Source organism: Musca vetustissima, unplaced genomic scaffold (assembly GCF_032173495.1).
Source record: "Musca vetustissima isolate MV318-11 ecotype Yass unplaced genomic scaffold, APGP_CSIRO_Mvet_v1 utg27930, whole genome shotgun sequence".
Classification (NCBI taxonomy): domain Eukaryota; kingdom Metazoa; phylum Arthropoda; class Insecta; order Diptera; family Muscidae; genus Musca; species Musca vetustissima.
The window spans coordinates 224,348-245,035 of NW_026881088.1; the positions used below are offsets into that span (position 1 = coordinate 224,348).

Here is a 20,688-nt window from a genome sequence, read left to right on the forward strand (position 1 = left end):
GTGGTTCGGACTGCGAGTGGAAATATTAAAGGAAATTAAGGCTTGTAAGAGGAAGTCAGGGTTAGTTAGTTACAGCAATTTTGGCTTACTGTCATCATCATCCTTTTTTATTTTTGTTGTCGTCGTTTTGCAATTGCTGTTAGTCTGGGGTAAACTGTTGGCGTTGTCGCAGACTTTTTTTCCATAGAAATTGTCTGAATAGTCTGTCTGTATAGTCGGAGGAGGAATGTCGGTTATATCAGAATGCATCCTAGTCGTGGAATGAACTATGAAAATAACTGTAAAAATTTTGTAGTTATTTTCGTCTACATTGCTTTGTGCGACTGTTGTCGCTGGCACGACAAAGATAATTTGAAAATAGGAAGACATGAAAAAATGGGTCAAACAATGAGGGAATTTTCCTCGTCGGGTATTCGAGATAAGACCTAGCTGCAATTATGTCCCTGAATTTCCTTTCTGTTACATTAGAGAATCATGCAGTTTTCTTTGCTTGTCCACATTAGAATAAATAGGCATCATTCATTGCAACTATTCGGATAAGGAACAATCGGAACTTGGCCAAAATCGTTCGTTCATTTAGTTTCCTAACCTATTTATCCAAGTGCCTTTATATGATCTCTCATGTCTTCCCATATTCTTTTATTTCTCAGATGAGGTCTCATTGCTAAAAAGAAACGTGGCAAAAAACTTTGAGGATAAAAAAAACTGGAAAAAGAAATAGAGGAAAATGACACCACTAAAATTCTACATGTCTAGAATAATGGGAAATGGACAATTCCTATTTACATACTTTACTCTATTGATTTTGTTGATTTAACTTCGAACAGAACTTTGGTCCTTCGACACAACCATCAGTAAATAGGATTTTGGTCCTCTAAATAGAATATTATTTGGTCCTTCGACTTCTTCATCGATTTGAATTTGTCTCTGAATTTCTATCTTTGGAGAATCAACACTGATAAACTAGATGAGGATACCAAACTTATGTGAATTGGGACATAATAATTGACTAACTTATAGATGGCGCTAACATAATTAAATTAATAATATTATTAGTTAATCCTATCCTTCAAAAAAGGGTGATCCTATCGAATGAAGAGTGATCTCCGAGACTGAAATACATTTTAAAGCAAAATGACAAGTAGAACTACAAAAATGGTATTGGATTAATTAGTTGACTAAGAAGCACACAGACAATAGAATTTACACTCAACCAACGATGTCTATACCCCTCAGATATGCCAGCATTTCAGATGATGTCTCTAGAAGTTGTGTCGTTCTAATATAAAGAATATCTCATATTACTGAAGGTAAATATTATCAGGAATTAGATTAAGCAGGCAAATTAATTACAATCAGTTACAAAAAATGGTCCTTCGACTTGAAAATAAACAAATTTCAAATTTAAGGATGGTGTTCTATTTTAGCGAAATCAAACGATTTTGGTTCAACTTCGAAATATTGTCAATCGATTTCAAGGCGCGCCGGTTTTGTGTGCTGCTATTCCAATTTGAAAGACCATGTTTCGATATGTTATCTTCCACTTGATCTTTCCATTGAATTCGTGACCTTACCCTTCTGAGTGTACCATCAACTGGCCCGATTTTATATGCCTTTTTAGTTGGGGCCACCGTAGTTGCTGCAGCTCGATACGTCTGACTATTCTGATGTCCGAGATGTCATTTGACGGCGATATTCACTGTAGACGCAGATCGGCCTGTAGATCTTCGGAGAATTTTTCTCTCAAACACACCATGCTTCAAGATCCATACACCAGCACGGGTAGCATCAGCGTATTGTTGAGTGTGAGTTTGGTCTGGCGAGAGATATACTTATTCTTAAATTGCTTACTCAGACCATAGTCTGAGCATCTGTTGGCCAACACTATTCTTCTCAGAATTTCAAAACTGATGTCATTAGTTTTGTTTCTGGCGGTAACGAGGTATATAAAATCGCTGACAACCTCAAAGCTGTAGTTCTGAAGTTCCACAGTTGGCCCGGGACTACTGCGTTAATACCATCACCTAGGTCTTCTCACCATTTACTGCCAGTCCCACTTTGGCAGACTCCTTCTCAATTCGTTGAAAGGTGACTGTACCGCTCGCAATGTTCGATCCATTTTGTCGCTGCCATCGCCCTTGACGAGTAACATGTGCTGTTTGGTGTACAGAGTGCCATTTCTGTTCACTTTTGCATTTCGTATGACCTTTCCAAGCAGGATCTGCATCTTCTTTCGATATTGGAGGGCTCCGAGAGGTACTTTCCAACTTTAACTGCAGACCTTGTACCAATTAAAGTTATTCTGCATAGCCGTATTAATTTTGCAGGAATGCCGAAAGCAAACATGGCTTTAAACACTCTAAGCGGATTGGGCTGTCGAATGCGTCTATATAGTCGACGAATAGTTGGAATGTGTCGATGTGTTTTTCGTGGATCTTTTCCAGGATTTGGCACAGTGTGGAAATCTGGTTTATAGTGGATTTGCCAGGTCCTTCCAAATTCTGCCAAATTAACCACCATTCATTTACGAAGAGTTAAATTTGGTCATTCGACCTGATAATCAATTATCACACCTATCTCGAATTTTAGGGATGGCGCTCTTTTCTTTTATTGGGAGTTTTATTTTCCGAAATTTTTATTCATTAGCAGCACAACACACATCGTAAAATGGCAAACATTGTTAGTGTTTTTCTCCCTTCATTTTTTTCTTTTTTGTTATTTTACATTCTATGGTACATCAATCAGTATTGTTTGCTAATGATGTACTCCATCATGTAACCATGATTTATTACAACAGCAACAAAAACATCACACACAATGGGGAAAGGGAAATGGGGCGAAAGTTGTGAAAATAAAGACAAACCAAACCAAGTAATTTAGTTTAGACAGCGATGAAACCAGTGAGACAGACAGTTAGTCAGTCGGGCATTCAGTCCACGAAGTATGAATAGAGAACGAGAGACCGACCACCAAGATGGCAAATGCAACATAACGCGAATACAACAATATCCTTCCGCATATCCTTTTTTGCTCACTTCTCCATACTTCCGTCTACACTTAAGTTAACATCCGCCAACATTCTTGTGGGGCGTTTTTAATACAGTAGGGGGGAGGAACGAGGAGTTGGGCACATAGGATGTGGCAAATAGTTGGTGTATTAATGTTTATGAGGGAGGAAAAACGTGCCCGAGTTTAGCCCAGAAGGGATAGATATATGTCCTTTGGGAGATAGAGAAAGCTTACAACAAAGAAGATGGTTGTCAATTGGGCGTTGTTGGGTTTTTTCTTCTTTTTAGTTGCAACTAAGGGTTCAGTAATCAAGCGGAAAATGGAAATAGTGTACCTATATATGGTTAAAAAAACACACACACAGAGTAAACTGGATGACAGTTTTCAAAGGATACAGAAACAAATCGGAGTTAAGGGAAATGCAATAACAAAATTTAAATAGTTTAATGGTAAAAATAAACTAAATAAATATGAGAAACAATAATTTAATAAATAACCCAAACACTTGCTTAAATTTTATCAGGGATGTATAGAAACAAATCAAGAGGAGAACTTGGGGAGGAGAATGTGTTCCATTTACATGAGCCTCATATCCTAACTTGCAAAACCCAGGCATATGTGTAGGTATAAATGTTGTATTTTCAGTATATCTATTTATCTGTTTGAATGTTCATGCCAAGTATGTATATGAAGCTCATGATGACGATGTTGCCACAAAGGTGCCTGTCTGTATCAGAGAGGTCCACCACACCAGACCTCTAACTAAATTTGTTGATGCTTTCGTCAATGACAAGCCGATGACACATATTTTGAGTTAGTCAACATTAAAATATCCCCAACAAAGTGACAGAGAAAGAGAATATAAAAATGTTGATTTCTTCTAGTTTCTATTTTCTTTGAATTACATCTGAAAATAGATATGTCAATATTTAGAGACGTAAAAGAATCGTATCAATGGAGGACATTGGGGGTTTTTAATGTCTTCCTTTTCCAAATGGATGTGAATGTGAAACCTTGAGGATATACAGTTGAAGAGGGCTGTAGAACCGTTTTTGGTCCTTCGCCTTCATATTTAGAAAAAGAGTTTATCAAAAAGAATTTTGGCCCTTCAATCGGAATAACGAAGCATAATAAAGTCATATGCTGTTTGGTGTACAGAGAGCAATTTCTCCTCACATTTGCATCTCGTATGACCTTTTCCAGCAGGATGTTAAAAAGGTCACACGACAAATTGACACTTTGTCTGAATCCTCGTTCGGTATTGAAGGGCTCCGAGAGGTCCTTTCTGATGCATTGCCGTATTAATTTTAAAGGAATGCCAAACACAGACATGGCTTTAAACGCCTCTGAATACCGAACGCAGGCATGGCTTTAAACACCTCTGAGCCGCTTGGACTGTCGAATGCGGCTTTGCAGTCGACTAAAAACTGGTGTTTTTAGTGTGAATAGAAATCTTGAGGATATACAGTTGAAGAGGATTTTTAAGCCGTTTTTGGTCCTTCGACTTCATGTCGATTTAAAAAATGAGTTTATCCAATAGAATTTTGGTCCTTCGATCGGAATTACGAAGGTTGTAATAAAGTCATATGATGTTTGGTATCAGAGTGTCATTAAAAAGGTTACACGACAAACTGTCACCATGTCTGAATCGCGTTCGGTATTGAAGGGCTCCGAATAGGTGGAATGTGTATATTGCAGTGTGAAAATCTGGTCTATAGTGGATTTGAACCCGAGAATAATTGCTATTCTGATCTCATCTTGCCTAGGTGGTGTACAATCAGTACCGTCATCTCTCATTGGTTCTGTCATATCTTCTTAACCGTTAGTATTTGAGCATGTCGAGCGGTAACAGCCACCTTTGAACGAATTGGGAAGTAGTGTGACAAAGTAGGACTGGTAGTAAATGGCGAGAAGACCAAGCTGATGATATCAACGCGCAAGATGTCCAATAGACTTGAATCAACTGTGGAACTTAAAAACTGCAGCTTCGAGGTAGTGAAATATTTTGTAGACCTCGGTACCGCTATAAACAAAACTAATAACATCAGCATTGAAATCCGGAGAAAAATAGAGTTGGCCCACAGATGCTACTATGGTCTGAGTAAGCAATTCAAAAGCAAGGACACCTCTCGCCAGACCAAACTCACACTCACACACCTTACTGTTATATGGATCTGAAGCATGGGTACTTACGCAAGCAAATGAGGCAGCTGTTGGAGTGTTTTAGAGAAAAATTCTCCGAAAGATCTATGGGCAGATCTTCGTCGACGGTGAATATCGCTGTCGAATGAACCATATTATCGGACATTGACGTCGTCAAACGTATCGAACTGCAGCGACTACTTTGGTTAGGTCATGTTGTGAGAAATGATGAAGATACGAGGTCTACGCAGAAGGAGACGACCACAAATTCGGTGGAAATATCAAATGGAAGATAACATTTTAAAACATGGTATATCAAATTGGAAAATCTGTGCACAGATTATGGAACAAATGTTGTCACAAACCAGCTAAGAAGAAGAAGAAGTAATAAAGTCATTAGATTTATTTAACGAGGGAAAACTTATTCCATTATAATGTTTTCAGACGATCGATAAAGTAGCAACAGAATCCATACATTTTTGAGATATCTCAAATGAGTATCAATTGTCTTTCTCCTTCCTTTTTTGTCTTCATTTACAAAAACGGGATTAAAAATGGAATATTGAAAATATAATAAATCAATTTTTTGGTCCTTCGACTTGATGCCATTTTCTAGAGAAGCGTTGATCAAATAAAATTTTGGTCTTTCGACTATAATTCCGAAACTAAATATTCTACGAAGGGTATAAGGTTTATGTAAGCAGTGAAAATACTAAAAAAACAATAAATTTTCAGCATAAATAGGGTGTAAGGATAGAATCCATATGTCATAAGATAATCCTATCATAAGATAATGCATCAATTTTGAAATAGTATGAAACAAATTAATATGGCATTTTTGAAGTTCCATCTCGTGGATTCTGATTTAAGGCTTAATCAATTGCGTAAATAAAATGTTGAGAGATGAGCTACATGATCGAAGTTGCAATGAAAAGGAAAGCCAGAGAGGTACAGCCTTACATCTATAATGCTACGCGTTTCGCCGTTGGTCAAGCGGCTCATAGGGTATATTAGGCAATGTGACTTACAAATGTCGTTACCTTGATACGTTGCATTTATGCATTGTTGGGAAATGCATCTACGAATTAATTTCAACAGTGTGAAGGTTCGGACATTTGTCATCACACCAGAAGCAGATTTTTCTTGTAGTGACGGACTGTTTTCCATACAACCTACAATATTTTTATTCCATGGTATACAACTGTATATTGGTCCTACGATTAGCTTCAGCGGTATAGATGTACATAAGTATGGTCCTTCGACAAGCTTCAGCGGTAATAAGTCGTCGATATGATACATTTTCGAATTTATTGACATATATTTTATTTGGTCCTTCGACTACACACTACTTGACACTCAAAAGTATATCAAAGATGTTAGTCGTAATTTGGCGCCTAACATTTCAACTATACCGAATTGTATTCTTCGAATTCTAATATTCATTAACAAATTTTTGCCAGACTCAAAGGATCAATATTCTACTTTGAACTTAATTGTTATTTTTTGGATACAATTCGTAGAACTTGTCCTCATTCTAAAAGTCAAACTGTTTCGATTTGTTCTCTATTTTAACATAATTACCACTGTTGTTGTTGGCACAAAACTACTACTACGGCCAATTCACCTTGGCAACAACGATAATTAAAATTAAAATAAAAGTTATTATATTTCCCACAAAAATATACAGACATACTCACACACATAAATGTAATATACACAAATGCTAGTGGCATTGGTGGTAGTAGTAGTCGTAGTCTGTTGGCAAATCCATATTTTCATCTCAAAGGAATTTTGGAAGCTAGCCATCCAGACACAAGGAACAGAACAAAAAAAAAAAAACACAAACACAATACACACCAATACAATGTTAATGTTGGAAATAATTTCATCCATGATGTAGTAGTTGTTGGTATTTGAGAGAAGAGAAAGTGCTAGTAAAGCAGATAGATAGATGAATGAATAGATAGAAGGTTGAAAATATTATATATGTGTATATATATTAAATGGATGTCTGGTTGTTGGATCGAGGGCTTGATAGAGTATGAAGGTATGTATGGTCTATGATTGTCAATTGTGAGAGAGAGTGTATGTGTGTGGAAGAAAATTTTAATTGAAAATTTACTCACATTAATTTATATGAACCACAAAACACAACATTCACATTTTTATTTCATACACATACGTACATACTCAAATCAACAGTATGCTTTTTTGCAATGGATTTCAGTAGTTTGTTTTGGTCCTGAATAATAATAACGACCTCAAAAAATAGTAAATTTCAATAAATATATATGACCGAATAATATATCGTTTGGAATACCATAATTTATTGTAAGCAAGAAGTGTTATAGAGACAATCGCACATGGTGTATTAGAATTGAAGGATGGAAAGTAAATTTGGGAATTTAGACAGCAAATTCTGCAAAAAATTGCGTTACTTAAAAAATTTTCCAAAAAATATTAGCCATGTGGAGTAAAATATTCGTGTAATAGAAGGAAAGGACATATTCTCATCTCTCATACTCCAGTTTTTTTTTATATTCTGGCTTAGAACTAAACTTAACTTTAAATTATAGATATTTTTAACACCGCGGACCAATACAAATTATTTTGATCGAATGATTATAATTTATCCCTATATAAATTACCTGCACTATATTATAGAAAAGGAGAAGCTTCCTCGGAAGGTTTACAATAGCTTGTTCTAGGAAGCTGCCATCTATTGTCGCTAAGTAACAACGGCTACATAAATTTTGTGAGGTTTGTGTCCTTACTTTTTAGTGTGGCCATTTTCCTGTGGGTGGCGCTATACCAAATTTGTTTTATCCTGCTGCTGTCGAGGTTGATTATTAGAATATAAGGTGACATAAATCTCTTTTGCATAGACGGCCTTTCCGCAGGCCAATGAATACTCCCTAGTATCTAGATTGTGTCATTGAATTTTCAATTTACAATTTGATATTTTCTGGTTGAGGCGGATATCTTCCGCGTAGTGAAAGCACGTCTTATTTCGCCTTTGTGCAGTTACACACTAATTTATTGAAATAAAAAGTGCTCCTTAAGAACTAAGTATTAGGGGAGAGGGGGGCACCTTTGAACAGCGCCCATAAAATCTTGGTTTAATATTTTTCCGACCCGCAACCACATTTTTGTATATGGCAATCTTGTTCTCTATATGCGTAAACCACTTTGGCTTGCTTTTTTAGTTGTCGAAAAATTGTGCATGGGTGACCATGTTTTCTCAGTGTCATTGTAAACTTTTATTCATTTGGTTCTAAGGACGCAGGAAGAATTCTGTGATAGTTTTCTTTCGTCAAACAATTTTTTTGCATTCCAACAATCATTTCATATATATTTATTACAAAAAAAGTTATTTTAAATTTCCGTAAAATGCCATGGGTGGGGCACCTTTAAACATGCCCATTAAACTCGAGTAAAAAAAAAGAGTTTTTAACTTTTGGCTCCGATTTCTCAAAATTTCAAATGGGCTAATAAGATTACGAAATGAACTGTATTTTTCACCATATTAATTTTTGTTTTTAAGTCATTTTATGTTTTAATAACTTTTTTTCTAAATTTTTTAAATTTTGAACATTTTTATATTTTTTTAATGAATTCATGCATTTCTGATATGTATGAATAATATACATACATATTTGAACATAAGCACTGTAAAAAACCATGTCGTTCAAAAATGCCAACCCCTGTTCAAAGCTGCCCCCCTGGGGGGGCAGTTTGAGTTCGTCCATTAAAACAGTAATAAAATATATTTATAAAGCTTATAGTATGTCATATGTATATTCATTTTAAAGGTTACATATGTACCAATTAGTTAAAATTTATAAGAAACCAAAAATTATAAAATAAAAAAAAATATAAGGCTTGAAAGCAAAAAGTGTTCAAAGGTGCCCCCCTCTCCATACAATATAACATAACCTTTCTTAGACTATTGTGTAAAAGAGAGTGGAGTGTGTGGACACACACATTTCTTTATCTCACATATGGCAAGCACGCTACACATCAGAATCAATCTGTAGTGTAGATTACTCCCCGTAATCCCTCCAAAACATACCACATATGGCACTAACAAAAATTCCAATCTTATTCTAGAGTACAAATATTCAACAAGAACCAACCATCTTCGTTTTCAACGTTTAATCTGATTTTGTATGGATTCCCGGTTACCGGTCCACAGCTCTATATTACATATGATGCTGGGCCAGAATATCCTGCAAATGATCCTGAGGCATTTGTTCATTACTACCTCAGACACAGGCAGACGGAACGAATATCTATTCGGATCATTACCTTGGAGCAGCCAAAGTTCGCTCTCGTCTTAATGTAGCAGCAATGATGCAATCTAACACAACACGAAAACTAGATGTCGAAACCTGCAAACACAACAGATAGGAGAAGTCTACTCCGCTCAACTGTCCCACTTGCTTGACAAAAGTAATCCTTGTCCCGATAATAATATAGAAGTACAATGGCACAGAACAATTGGGTACGGAAGACCACTATCAACCCGGGATACGATCAGGAGTGCCGCAATGTTACTGATATGAAAAACGCAGCTCGAGAAAGAATTGTCGGGAGAAAAGCAGAGATGAGAAACGTATTTTCAAAAAAAGCAAAATAAATAAGAAAGAACAAGAACAATTTGAACGTTAGCAAATCGAGATGTACAGGAGTCAGATTGAAGTCCGAAGGGTTTGGTACAAATACATTTTCCTGAGGTGAAGAAGGAAACCTGGTTAGAGATACACAGAGAATCTGGAAGGAGCATTTTGCAAAGCTTCTGTTATCAAATAGTAGCGGCGAAGATGATACCCTAGAACCAATAAGAGATGACGGTTTAGATCCAAGATGAGGTGAGAATAGCAATTAATAATAATAATAAAGCAACAAGTGCCGATGGATTACCAGCCGAACTATCCAAGACCGGTGGCCAGATGCCTATCTGGAGCATGCACCAACTTATTACTACAATTTGGCTAGAGGAATGCATGCATGGTTGTAACCACAGCATCCTGTATCCCGTGTACAAAAAAAGGATGCAACTATAGAGGAGTTTGTCTCCTTTCTATCGCATATTAAATGCTATCCAGCGTTCTGTATGAACGACTGAAGCCTACGGTCAATGATATTATTGGATCTTATCAATGCGGCTTGTAAGACCTGGCAAATCCACTATAGACTAGATTTTCACACTGCGCCAAATCCTGGAAAAGACCCACTCTTCGAATGTGAAGTTCATTTTCGGCATACATTTTTTCAAGGGAAATTTGAAAGATTTATGTCCTGCCTCCCACAAAATTGGACATATGAGGAGCGCCAGGATATAATAAAATTCCAATTAGGATTCTGGTGACAATTGTTTGTGATCGAATTGTTTTGTAAATTTTTCATAAAAGCTTATCGAGCACGCTTTAAAATATCGACTGCTCTAACAAAGGTGGTTCCGTTATCTGAATAAGTAGTCGACGGCAACCGCATCTGCTAAAATCTTGTAATTGTATCAATAAAAAATATATTCATTCGTTAATGAAATGGTCCCTGGACATAAGGTTTCAAAAAAATCGAAGAAAATAAATGTTTACACAAACAGGTCAATTTCTTTATCAGTTTAAATAATCTAAAGGTTTTTTTGTATTTATTTATATACCGCTCTGCTATGTGCTAAAGCTCTCATATTTCACTAAGAAATTGTCCTTCGACTTAGGTTTAAAAGTGCGGACTTATTTTAGTAAACTTGTTTTGCTTTACTTGGGAAATGTATGGCATTTTCCAGTTCCTTTTAAAGGCTGCATTTCCACATCTCGCATTAGATCTACATATTATGTGTAACTTCTAGAAAACAAACCAAATATTACTTGTATGCTTGAACTATTTAGTCAACTATTGAACTCAAGTCAATGAGAATTTTATGGGGTTCTTATCGCAATGAATTATTTTATTTCAATAATACAGTTTACAGAATTATTTCTCGGATTAATATTCTCTATTTAGAAAATCATATTCACTTAAAAAAACACATAATACTTGTATGCTTCAGCTATTTAGTTCAACATTGAACTCTAGTCAATGAAAATTCTATAGGCAACTATTAATCTCATACAACACACCTGTAAACAAATTTCGTATTTATTCCCATAGCAATGAATGCTTTTAATTCCCTAGCACAATTCACACAGTTAAATCTCGGCAAATTTTCTAGATAAATATTTTTTTCATTTACAAATATTTTGGAATTCATCCAAAATCGTCTTCTCTCTTCCAACTCCTCTTTGGTGCAATTCATTAGCATAAGAAATCAACAAGAAATAATCTAAACTAATAATCAAAATGTTGACCTTTCATTTATATACACTTTTGCTCCATTTTAAGTTCTTCTTCTCTGAATTATTTTGATTCTCATTTCTTTACTACTTAACTTTCTCAGAAGAAGAAAAAACAGAGAACAGAAAATTTGAAGAATAAGATGGGCGAAAAAACTTTACAAGCTTCAAAACTCTAAGTATTCCACAAACTTTACAAACGTGTAGTAATTTTCTTGTTAAAGTTTTGTTTTTCCATGTTTTATTTTCGTTTTCTGTGTCTTTCGTCTTTTGCCGCTTTCCAACATTACGCCGCCTCCGGTTGCCTGTTGTAACCAAGCCAATGGGAAATCCATTCACCAGGCATCACCCTTAAGTATTTTTTCGTCAAGGTATTTAGTTTTGTTTTCCTTTTGTGTATTTTATTATTTCGCCTTGATAGAGTTTGTGTACTTGTTTCTCTTTTTCTTTCATTTGTTTCTTAATTTTTCCTGTTGATGTAAGGTTGTCTTTTGGGTGGCTGGCAACTTTCCCTGATCCTTTTTCCTCGGCATAATGTTGGTGAAGGTTCTGTAAAATTTGTCAGGTTGTTTGTGTGCGTGAAATATTTTATTTTTTGTTGGTCTGTTTTCAATAGTTTGTTATTCTACTCACAGTGTGTGTGCGTACAAGTGTTTAAAAACTAAAGTTTTTTAATTATTCTCTGTTTAAAAGTTGTAATAAATATTTTAGATGAGCACTAGGAGGTATACATCGTTATCCTAGCAAACTGTATATAAAATAGATAACATGCTAGCCTTACTTTAGATTAATTAAAGTAATAAACAAATTGACTTTTTAGTGTAACCATTTCTTTTCTGAAGTTGTAGTTTTTGAAATATTTTCTTGGGATTGATTCATGTGATAAAATGGTACTTCGATCTGGAAATTAAACAACGGGAGTACGAAGGACGTGGAATTATGTCCTTCGATCTCGGAATTAAATTTCTACTGTGTACGGCTTTATGACGTACCCAAGTTGTTTATGGAACGTCGTTGTGGTTGTAGAACGCTGATTTTTTGTAAAATATTTTACTTAAGAACTACTTACAAAAATAAAATTCTACCTACTTGTCCTAATGCGTAAGAACGAGAGATACCCAATGTACACATGCGTATATACCATAAATCTGTATAAATCTTATGGAGAGATCATACACACACTTACTTATGACCCATGTCACATACAACACCCTACATATGCCTATCAGTCTGTAGTTTAGATTACACCCCGCAATCTAACTCAAATTACTTCATGCATCATTGGACAACCCTATTTTATCTAATTCTAACAAACTCCTACAAGACGAAGGTCTGTAATAAAAATATGTTATTGCATTCTTCCTTGCAACCAGAATAATATGAAAAACTGTTCACTTATCCGTGAACGCAAGATATACCTCGTAGTGTGGATTTATATCCGTTGATCGAATAATGCAAATTGTTGTCGACCATTCACAATGTAAAAATTAGAAGAAATGTTCATTCGATGTCAAATGATCATTCGTCGAAGAAATGATATTTGTAATTCTTTGAATTTGAAATCCATTTGAAATGTATATTCGACAAGAATAAAGACAGCATAATCATATTTTAGATATGTATTGAAATTGTAATTGGAAATAGTTTCATGTCTCAGGAAATTTGAAACGCAAGAAATCGATTTCTTATATGCATTAATTGAAATGGTCCTTCGAGACCGAATAGTTTCACATTTTATTTACAATATAATTTCTATTATTCTTGGTTTCCGATTGGTCTCGCTACATCGGCAATTTATGACATTACATTTCTAAATGGTCCTTCGAGAAGTTGCTACATAATTTAATATAATTTCTCTGTTAAACAACAACAATATCACAAGAGAACAGTATAAACATCTAGCAAAACAAGTGAAGAGAGCTGCAAAAAAGGTAAAAAACTGACAAAAATAGGCGAGCATCTTGACAAAACAACATGAGTAACCTACGGCGAGCCATAGTAAGTCTCACAAACAAAAGGTGTATCAGAAGCCAATCAAAAAATATTCCATTAGTAGGCTGCTAATAAACAACGGTGAATGCGTTCGAAGACAAAGGGAACATTTAGAAGAATTTAGTAGCGTCCAGAATTCCACAGAAAAAATCAATAAAAGAGACAATAGTGATAAAGCCAGTGTTCGCAAAAAAAAAACGTTACACTATAATAGAGTACCGTACCAGGAACACAAACACTAAAAAAATATTAGCGTTAGTGTTCCGGTACACAAACATTAAAAAATATTTTAGTGTTACTGTTCCGGAGCACAACGAAATTCGTAGTGTACCGCTGTCGGAGCACTAAAATCGTAGTGTACCGCGGTCGGAGCACTAAAAACCATAGTGTACCGCGGTCGGAACACTAAAAAATCGTAGCGTACCGCGGTCGGAACACTAAAAATCGTAGTGTTCCACTTGCCGGAACACTAAAAGTCGTAGTGTTCCACTTGCCGGAACACTAAAAATCGTAGTGTTCCATTTGGCGGAACACTAAAAATCGTAGTGATCCACTTGGCGGAAAACAAAATGATGTATTTGTCTTTTATTTTTTGTATGAATAAACTTTATATTTTTATTGTTTTTCAATAGATTTAATTTGTTTTTCAATAGATTTGTGTAAATTAATAAAAATTTTATCCAAAGCTGTATAATTTTGCCACAAAAACTCACCAAAATACCTACATTTTGTAATTGCAAATAAAGTTATATTCATTTTTATTTTTTATTATTTGATCTCATTTTACCTCAAATAAACAAAACATACGTTCAAGTAAGTGGAACGCTACGATTTGTATTGTTCCGACCAGTGGAACACTACGATATTTAGTGTTCCGACCAGTGGAACACTAACATTTTTAGTGTTCCGACCAGTGGAACACCAACATTTTTAGTGTTCCGACCAGTGGAACACAAACATTTTTTTTGTTCCGACCAGTGGAACACAAACATTTTTATTGTTCCGACCAGTGGAACAGTACGATTTTTAGTGTACCGCTGTCGGTACACTACGATTTTTTAGTATACCGCAGCTGGTACGCTAAGATTTTCGTTGTGCTCCAGAACAGTAACGCTAAAAATATTTTTAGTGTTTGTGTACCGGTACAGTACGTTGTTTTAGTGTACCTATCCACCTTGGTGCGGTACAGAACACTATGGAACGGTACCATAATGTTTATTTTCGAACGCTGGATAAAGCAGCAGAATAAAGTGTTTCTCTGCTGAACCATTTTGACCACGCATCATATAAACTTGGAAGAAAGACCTCGCATCATATCAACTTGGAAGGAAGAATGATTGCTCGAACGTTAAAGGAAGACATTGTTGTGAAGTTATCCATATATAGCGACATGAAAGATTGTAGCAACTGCTTAACACCATATACAAAATTCTAGAAGCCATAATACCAAAAAAAATTATTCAAAAGCAAACCAAAATCTGATTGATGTATAAGCCATCTTCAGACCAAATAGGAGCTGTTTAAACCAGACCAATATCCTACGAATCATAATAGATCAATCTATAGAACGATGCAACCACATGTTCGTCGACTTTAAGAACGCTTTCGGTACCAGAATTGTCACATGGGAAGCATTGAGCAAAAAGTGCATAGTGATACATATACCGAAGTAATCAATAGGCTAAACAAAGCGTAAACAGCATTCAGAGTAACCTAGAATGTAACCTAGAAATAATTCGAAAAATTTTGCATGGTTTTTATTGTAGAGTTGCCCTGAAAAATCATTCATAAACCCCGAAAAGCCGAAAACCGGATTAGAGTTCGTTCAGGTTCACGAAAAAAAGATTTTGCATTTTGGAAATCTGTTATTTTGGCTGATGAAAGCATATTTAACTTGTTTGTGTCGGATGGACCAAGCAAGGTATGACGCAGTGCGATTTTAAGCACACAATTCCGACAATAAAGTTCGGATGAGACGACTCTGTATTGGTATGGAGAAGTATGAGCGCAGCCGAAGTAGGAAATTTGGTTTTTATTGAAGAATTATGATTAAGATTTATTATTTAAACATCCTAAAACATTGTATGAAATGTAGTCCTAAATAATTGAGATTGGGGATAACATTTCAATTTAATGAAGATAATGACCCCAAATACAAGTCCAAGATCGCTCGAGAATGGATGCTTTATAATTGTTCAAAAGTATTTCATACACCTCATCAGTCCCAGGATTTGAATCCTATAAAGAACTTATGGAGTATTTTGGAGAAATTATTAGAGCCAGACAAATTCCTTGCAAGTAGAAAAATGCAGGCATCTTATACGGAAAACTTGATGAATTGAAAAGAATATATTAGTACAGTTGTAACCTAAATATTTAGTTGAGATGTAAATTCCAACACATCGACACATACCACCTATTTGTCGACTATAAAGCCGCATTCGACAGCCCTATCCGTTCAGAGGTGTTTACAGCCATGTCTGCGTTCGGCATTCCTGCAAAATTAATACGGCTATGCAGGATAACTTTAAGTGGCACAAGGTCAGCAGTTAAAGTAGGAAAGGACCTATCGGAGCCCTTCAATACCGAACGAGGATTCAGACAAGGTGACAATTTGTCGTGTGATCTTTTTAACATCCTACTGGAAAAGGTCATACGAGACGCAAAGGTGAACAAACATGGCACTCTGTACACCAAACAACACATGTTACTAGCCTACGCTGATGACATTGATATAATGGGTCGAACATTGCGAGCGGTAACATCCACCTTTGAACAAATTGAAAAGGAGTTTGCCAAAGTGGGTCTGGCAGTAAACGGCGAGACCAAGCTGATGGTATCAACGCGCAAGACGTCCAGTAGACTCGGACCAACTGTGGAACTTGAGATCTACAGCTTCGAGGTAGTTAAAGACTTTATATACCTTGGTACCGCCATAAATAAAACGAATGGCATCAGTTTTGAAATTCGGAGAAAGATTGTGAAATTCGGAGAAAGACAGATGCTACTAAGGTCTAAGTAAGAAGTTTAGAAACAAGGCCACCTCCCGCCAGACCAAACTCTCACTTTACAAGACGCTGATACTACCCGTGCTATTATATGGATCAGAAGCACGGGTACTTGCGCAAGCAGATGAGGTAGCTCTTGGGGTGTTTGAGAGAAAAATTCTCCGAAAGATATACGGACCGATCTGCGTCGAGGGTGAATATCGGCGTCAAATGAACCACGAGCTTTACAATTTATACGCGGACATCGATATAGTCAGTCGTATTGAGCTGCAGCGACTACGGTGGTTAGGCCATGTTGTGCGGATGAATGAAAATGCCCCAGCTCAAAAAGCATATAAAAATGAGCCTGCTGATGGTTCCCGTAGAAGGGGAAGGCCACGAATTAGATGGAAAGACCAAGTAGAAAATAACATCTTGGAACGTGGTCTTCCAAATTGGTGGACTTGCGCACAAGACCGACGCGCTTGGAAATCTTGTTTAAGCTCGGCTTATGGAACAACCGTTCTGTAACAAGCCAGCTAAGTAAGTAAGTAAATTCTAATGAAGCATACTGGAATTTCCGAACGAGGTTATAAAAGGGAGAGACAAGCCGAGCTCGTGATCAGTGAGAGCATAGCGGCCAACCTATCAGGAAGTTCCAGAGGCTACGTAGTGAAATTACAAGCAGAAAAATAATGCAAAAGATCTATTAAAACAAGAGCCGTCGTGGGCATATGATTATAAGGTAGAATTGCAGATCCCTCGTGGACGTATTATTATTTATTTAAAGTGATTTTAATCAAGTCGAAATAAAAAACCATCGTGGGCCTTTATTTAAAAGCAATTAAGCAGAGACGAAATAAAGATCATGAGGAACCGTTAAGGCAGTGTGAGTGATCGTGAAGTTAAGTAAGAGACCGACGCCTGAATTTAATTAAATCAATGTGAAAAACAAGATAATGACCCCAAACACAAGTCCCAGGCCTTTCGAGAATGGATGTTTTATAATTTTTCAAAAGTGTTTCATACACCTCATCAGTCCCCGAATTTGAATCCTATAGAAATATTATGGAGTATTCAAGAAGAATGCTTTACAAGTAGAATAGGGAAAATGCTTACACGGAAAACTTGATGAATTGAAAAGAATAGATTAGTATATTTGTACCCGAAATATTTAGTTGAGATTTAAATTCTAATGAAGATGTAAACATGTTCCCGTTAACATTGGCACTATGTTCGTAAAGAAGTCCCGGTCCTCTCAGCTAACGGAGGCACAGCACCAGAGGCTTAGCGTCGGGAATGCGACTAAAAGCATACTGAAATTCCCGAACGAGTGTATGAAAGGGAGAGACAAGCCGAGCTCGTGATCAGTGAGTACATAGCGGCCAACCTATCAGGAAGTTGCAGAGGCTACGTAGTGAAATTAACAGCAGAAAATCTATCTCTAAAGAACCTATAAATTATTCACAAGAAATTGATTGAATATAAAACTTACCGTGGTTTTAGTATTTTTTTCAAATCCATTGTTGCTGCATTTGGGCTAGTTGGTTTTTTCGTAGTTGTATTTTTGTAGGTTAGAAAACTGCTGCTGCTTCTTCTGCTTCCTTTACAAATAATTGCGACGACAATAAGACATTCTTATGAATGTGATTGGTGTTTTGCTTGGGTTTTCAAAACAAAAAAACGCAGATTGTTTTGTTTTTGGTGTTTGAAGTTATTTGTTAATTAGAATTTAGTTGAAAGTTACTTTGATTTGGTTTAGTTTGGTCTAGGTTGATTTCTTCTCTCCGATTTTGTTTTGTTAATTTATAAAAAAGGATAGTTGTTTTTGTTGAGGAGAATTTTAGACTCTCAAAAGGCTTTCCTACTTGAGTTTGGTAGTAAATCAGCAGTTAGAGATCCAAATTATCCTCTCTTTTCTAATTTGGTAGTTAACCGACCGTTACAATAAGAGATTGCAGTTTATCTTCTCTTATGTGTGTACTCGCTCTCGTGCTGACGCTGAGAGTCATCTGTTATTATTTTGAAAGCCTATTGACGCGTGTGAGTGAGAGTAGGAAAAAGAGCTGTGTTGTGTATGTTTACGCAGAACACCCAATTAGTGCGTGACGTAAGCACGTAACGCCAGTACAATTAATGTTATTACTGTATTTTCTTGTAATGTGGAAACTAAACAACATTTAAAGCCGTTTCTTTTTGTCTCTTGTAATTTTATGTGACAAAATATATATGTATTATTATTTAAGATATATAACTCTTTATTACTAAATAAAGTCCTTTGCAAAACTTTTGACTTTGATTTGATTAATTTATTAATTTGCTTTTCTTCTTTTAATTATTTTATTTTTAAGCAAAGCTTGATTGACATGTGATTTGTTTACTGCGTAATTACTACCAATTTGTTGTTCTGTGTTTTATTTTTTTTCTAATATAAATATTTAGTTTAGAATAATTTGATTTGTTGTCTGGAATATATTTTTGTTTAGTTTTACAAATAAGCTGGGGGTTTTCTAAAGCATTTCCGTTTTACGTACACAAATCAAATGAAAATGCTAATCATGAATAAGAGGAGGTATTTTATAATTATTTTTTAAGTTATATGTATATATAAATTACGATTTCTTTAGATTATTACTTTTAATTATAAGTAAGCACTTGGTTAATAATATTTATATTTTTTACATAAATTTCTACTTGATGTTTAGCTACTCTCTTGTGACATTTATTTCAAAAGAAATTATTTTTTTAGCGGGCTTAATAAAATATATTTATTTAATATTTTTTTTACAATTATTTATTTATTTTTATTTATAATAAAGTTAACTTTTTATTTATTTTATTCTGGGAGATTATTTCCGTAGAGTTGGGAAGTTATTTTTTATTTTGCGTGGGGGAAAGAGGTTTTACTATTTTTTTTAATATTATATAAATTATACATTTGTTGTTATTTGTTATTGCTTTTGTTTTGTTAGGCAACTATTTTTTCTGTCGTTTTGTGTTTTCTAGTAAGTTGTTTTTGGCTGATTGTATGCTGTGTATTATTTATCTTCTCCTCCGTCTCATCCTGCAGTATGTACAAGAAGTTTGTTTTGCGTTACCCCAAAATAAAAAAACAACAGAAGGGAAACAAAACTTGTTCTTTATTTGGGTTTTTGTTGTCGTTGTTGTTTTTTTTTTTTTTTTTTTTGCTCAACAGTTTTTTGGTAATTTGGTTTTAATTGAATTTTCTCGTCGCCCTGTAATGAAAAGGAAAAAAACGAAATTTTTTTGTTTTTTAGTTCAGAGATAGTTTTAAGCGGAAAAATATATACATTATTTAAATAAAAGTAGAGGAAATGGTGGAGGAATGATAAATTGTAATAAATAGGAGAGAGAGAGAAATAGAATTGCTTATGGTAGGGTTATGTTTACTCAACAAATTGACATATATTGTCACTATAGAGCTATTCTTAATTCTTCCGGACCTCGATATCTAGTTACAGTTACCCCATAAAGTACTTCAAGATCAACTCCTAGGGCTATAATGGGATTGTCGCACTGAAGTCATTGATCCCATTAAAATTTACCTAGGAGGACAATTTAATTTTTTTTAATCAATTGTAATTGGTAATTTTCCCTTGTCCGAAATTCTTGTAGACTATTTTTCCCTATAGTAGTTGATTGAGGTGATGGGACTGCCAGCCGTCGTTACATAGAAACAACTCGAGTTACATATTTATTTTCTTGAAAAGTCATCCATCCAGTCGAAATTGCCGTAGATGGACAATATAATTATTTTTTAAATTAATTGTAACTGGATATTTTCCTCTCTTCAAAATTATGTTTGGCTATTTTTCTTCTTTTTTCCTACTCTTGGAAGCAAAGGAGTTGACTTATTTTTATTAATAATTTCACTGTTTCTCTTATTTTAGGTTTTGATCTGCTGTAGCCTGTCCTAGATGATGGGGACGCCATCTATCGTTATATAGCAACAACGCAACCTTTATTTGTGTACACTGGTTGGTGTATTTGCTTGTTTAGTGTTGCCATTTTCCTCTGGGTGACGCTATCCCCTGCTCTTCCTTTGACTGTTATTCTCCTTCTACTGCTCTAGGGAGCACAGGGCTTCCACATAGCATCATCATCTTAGGCGATTAGTTCTTGGGTTAGTTTCATTATGCATTTAATTGTTTTTCTTATTCCAGCTATGTAGATGATTGATCTACTGTAGCTTGGAGATA

The 20,688-nt window shown here is 35.3% G+C and overlaps 1 protein-coding gene across 1 annotated transcript in view; it reads right to left on the reverse strand.

Annotated features, from left to right (window-relative positions):
- Positions 1 to 18,012, reverse strand: part of LOC133327156 (AF4/FMR2 family member lilli) — a 216,543-nt gene extending 198,531 nt beyond the window's left edge. The window contains exon 1 of the mRNA XM_061535722.1: positions 17,964 to 18,012. Within this exon, the coding sequence (XP_061391706.1) occupies positions 17,964 to 17,992 (29 nt within the window). The 5' untranslated portion in view covers positions 17,993 to 18,012. The remainder of the gene's footprint in view (positions 1 to 17,963) is intronic.
- Positions 18,013 to 20,688: the final 2,676 nt, after the last annotated feature.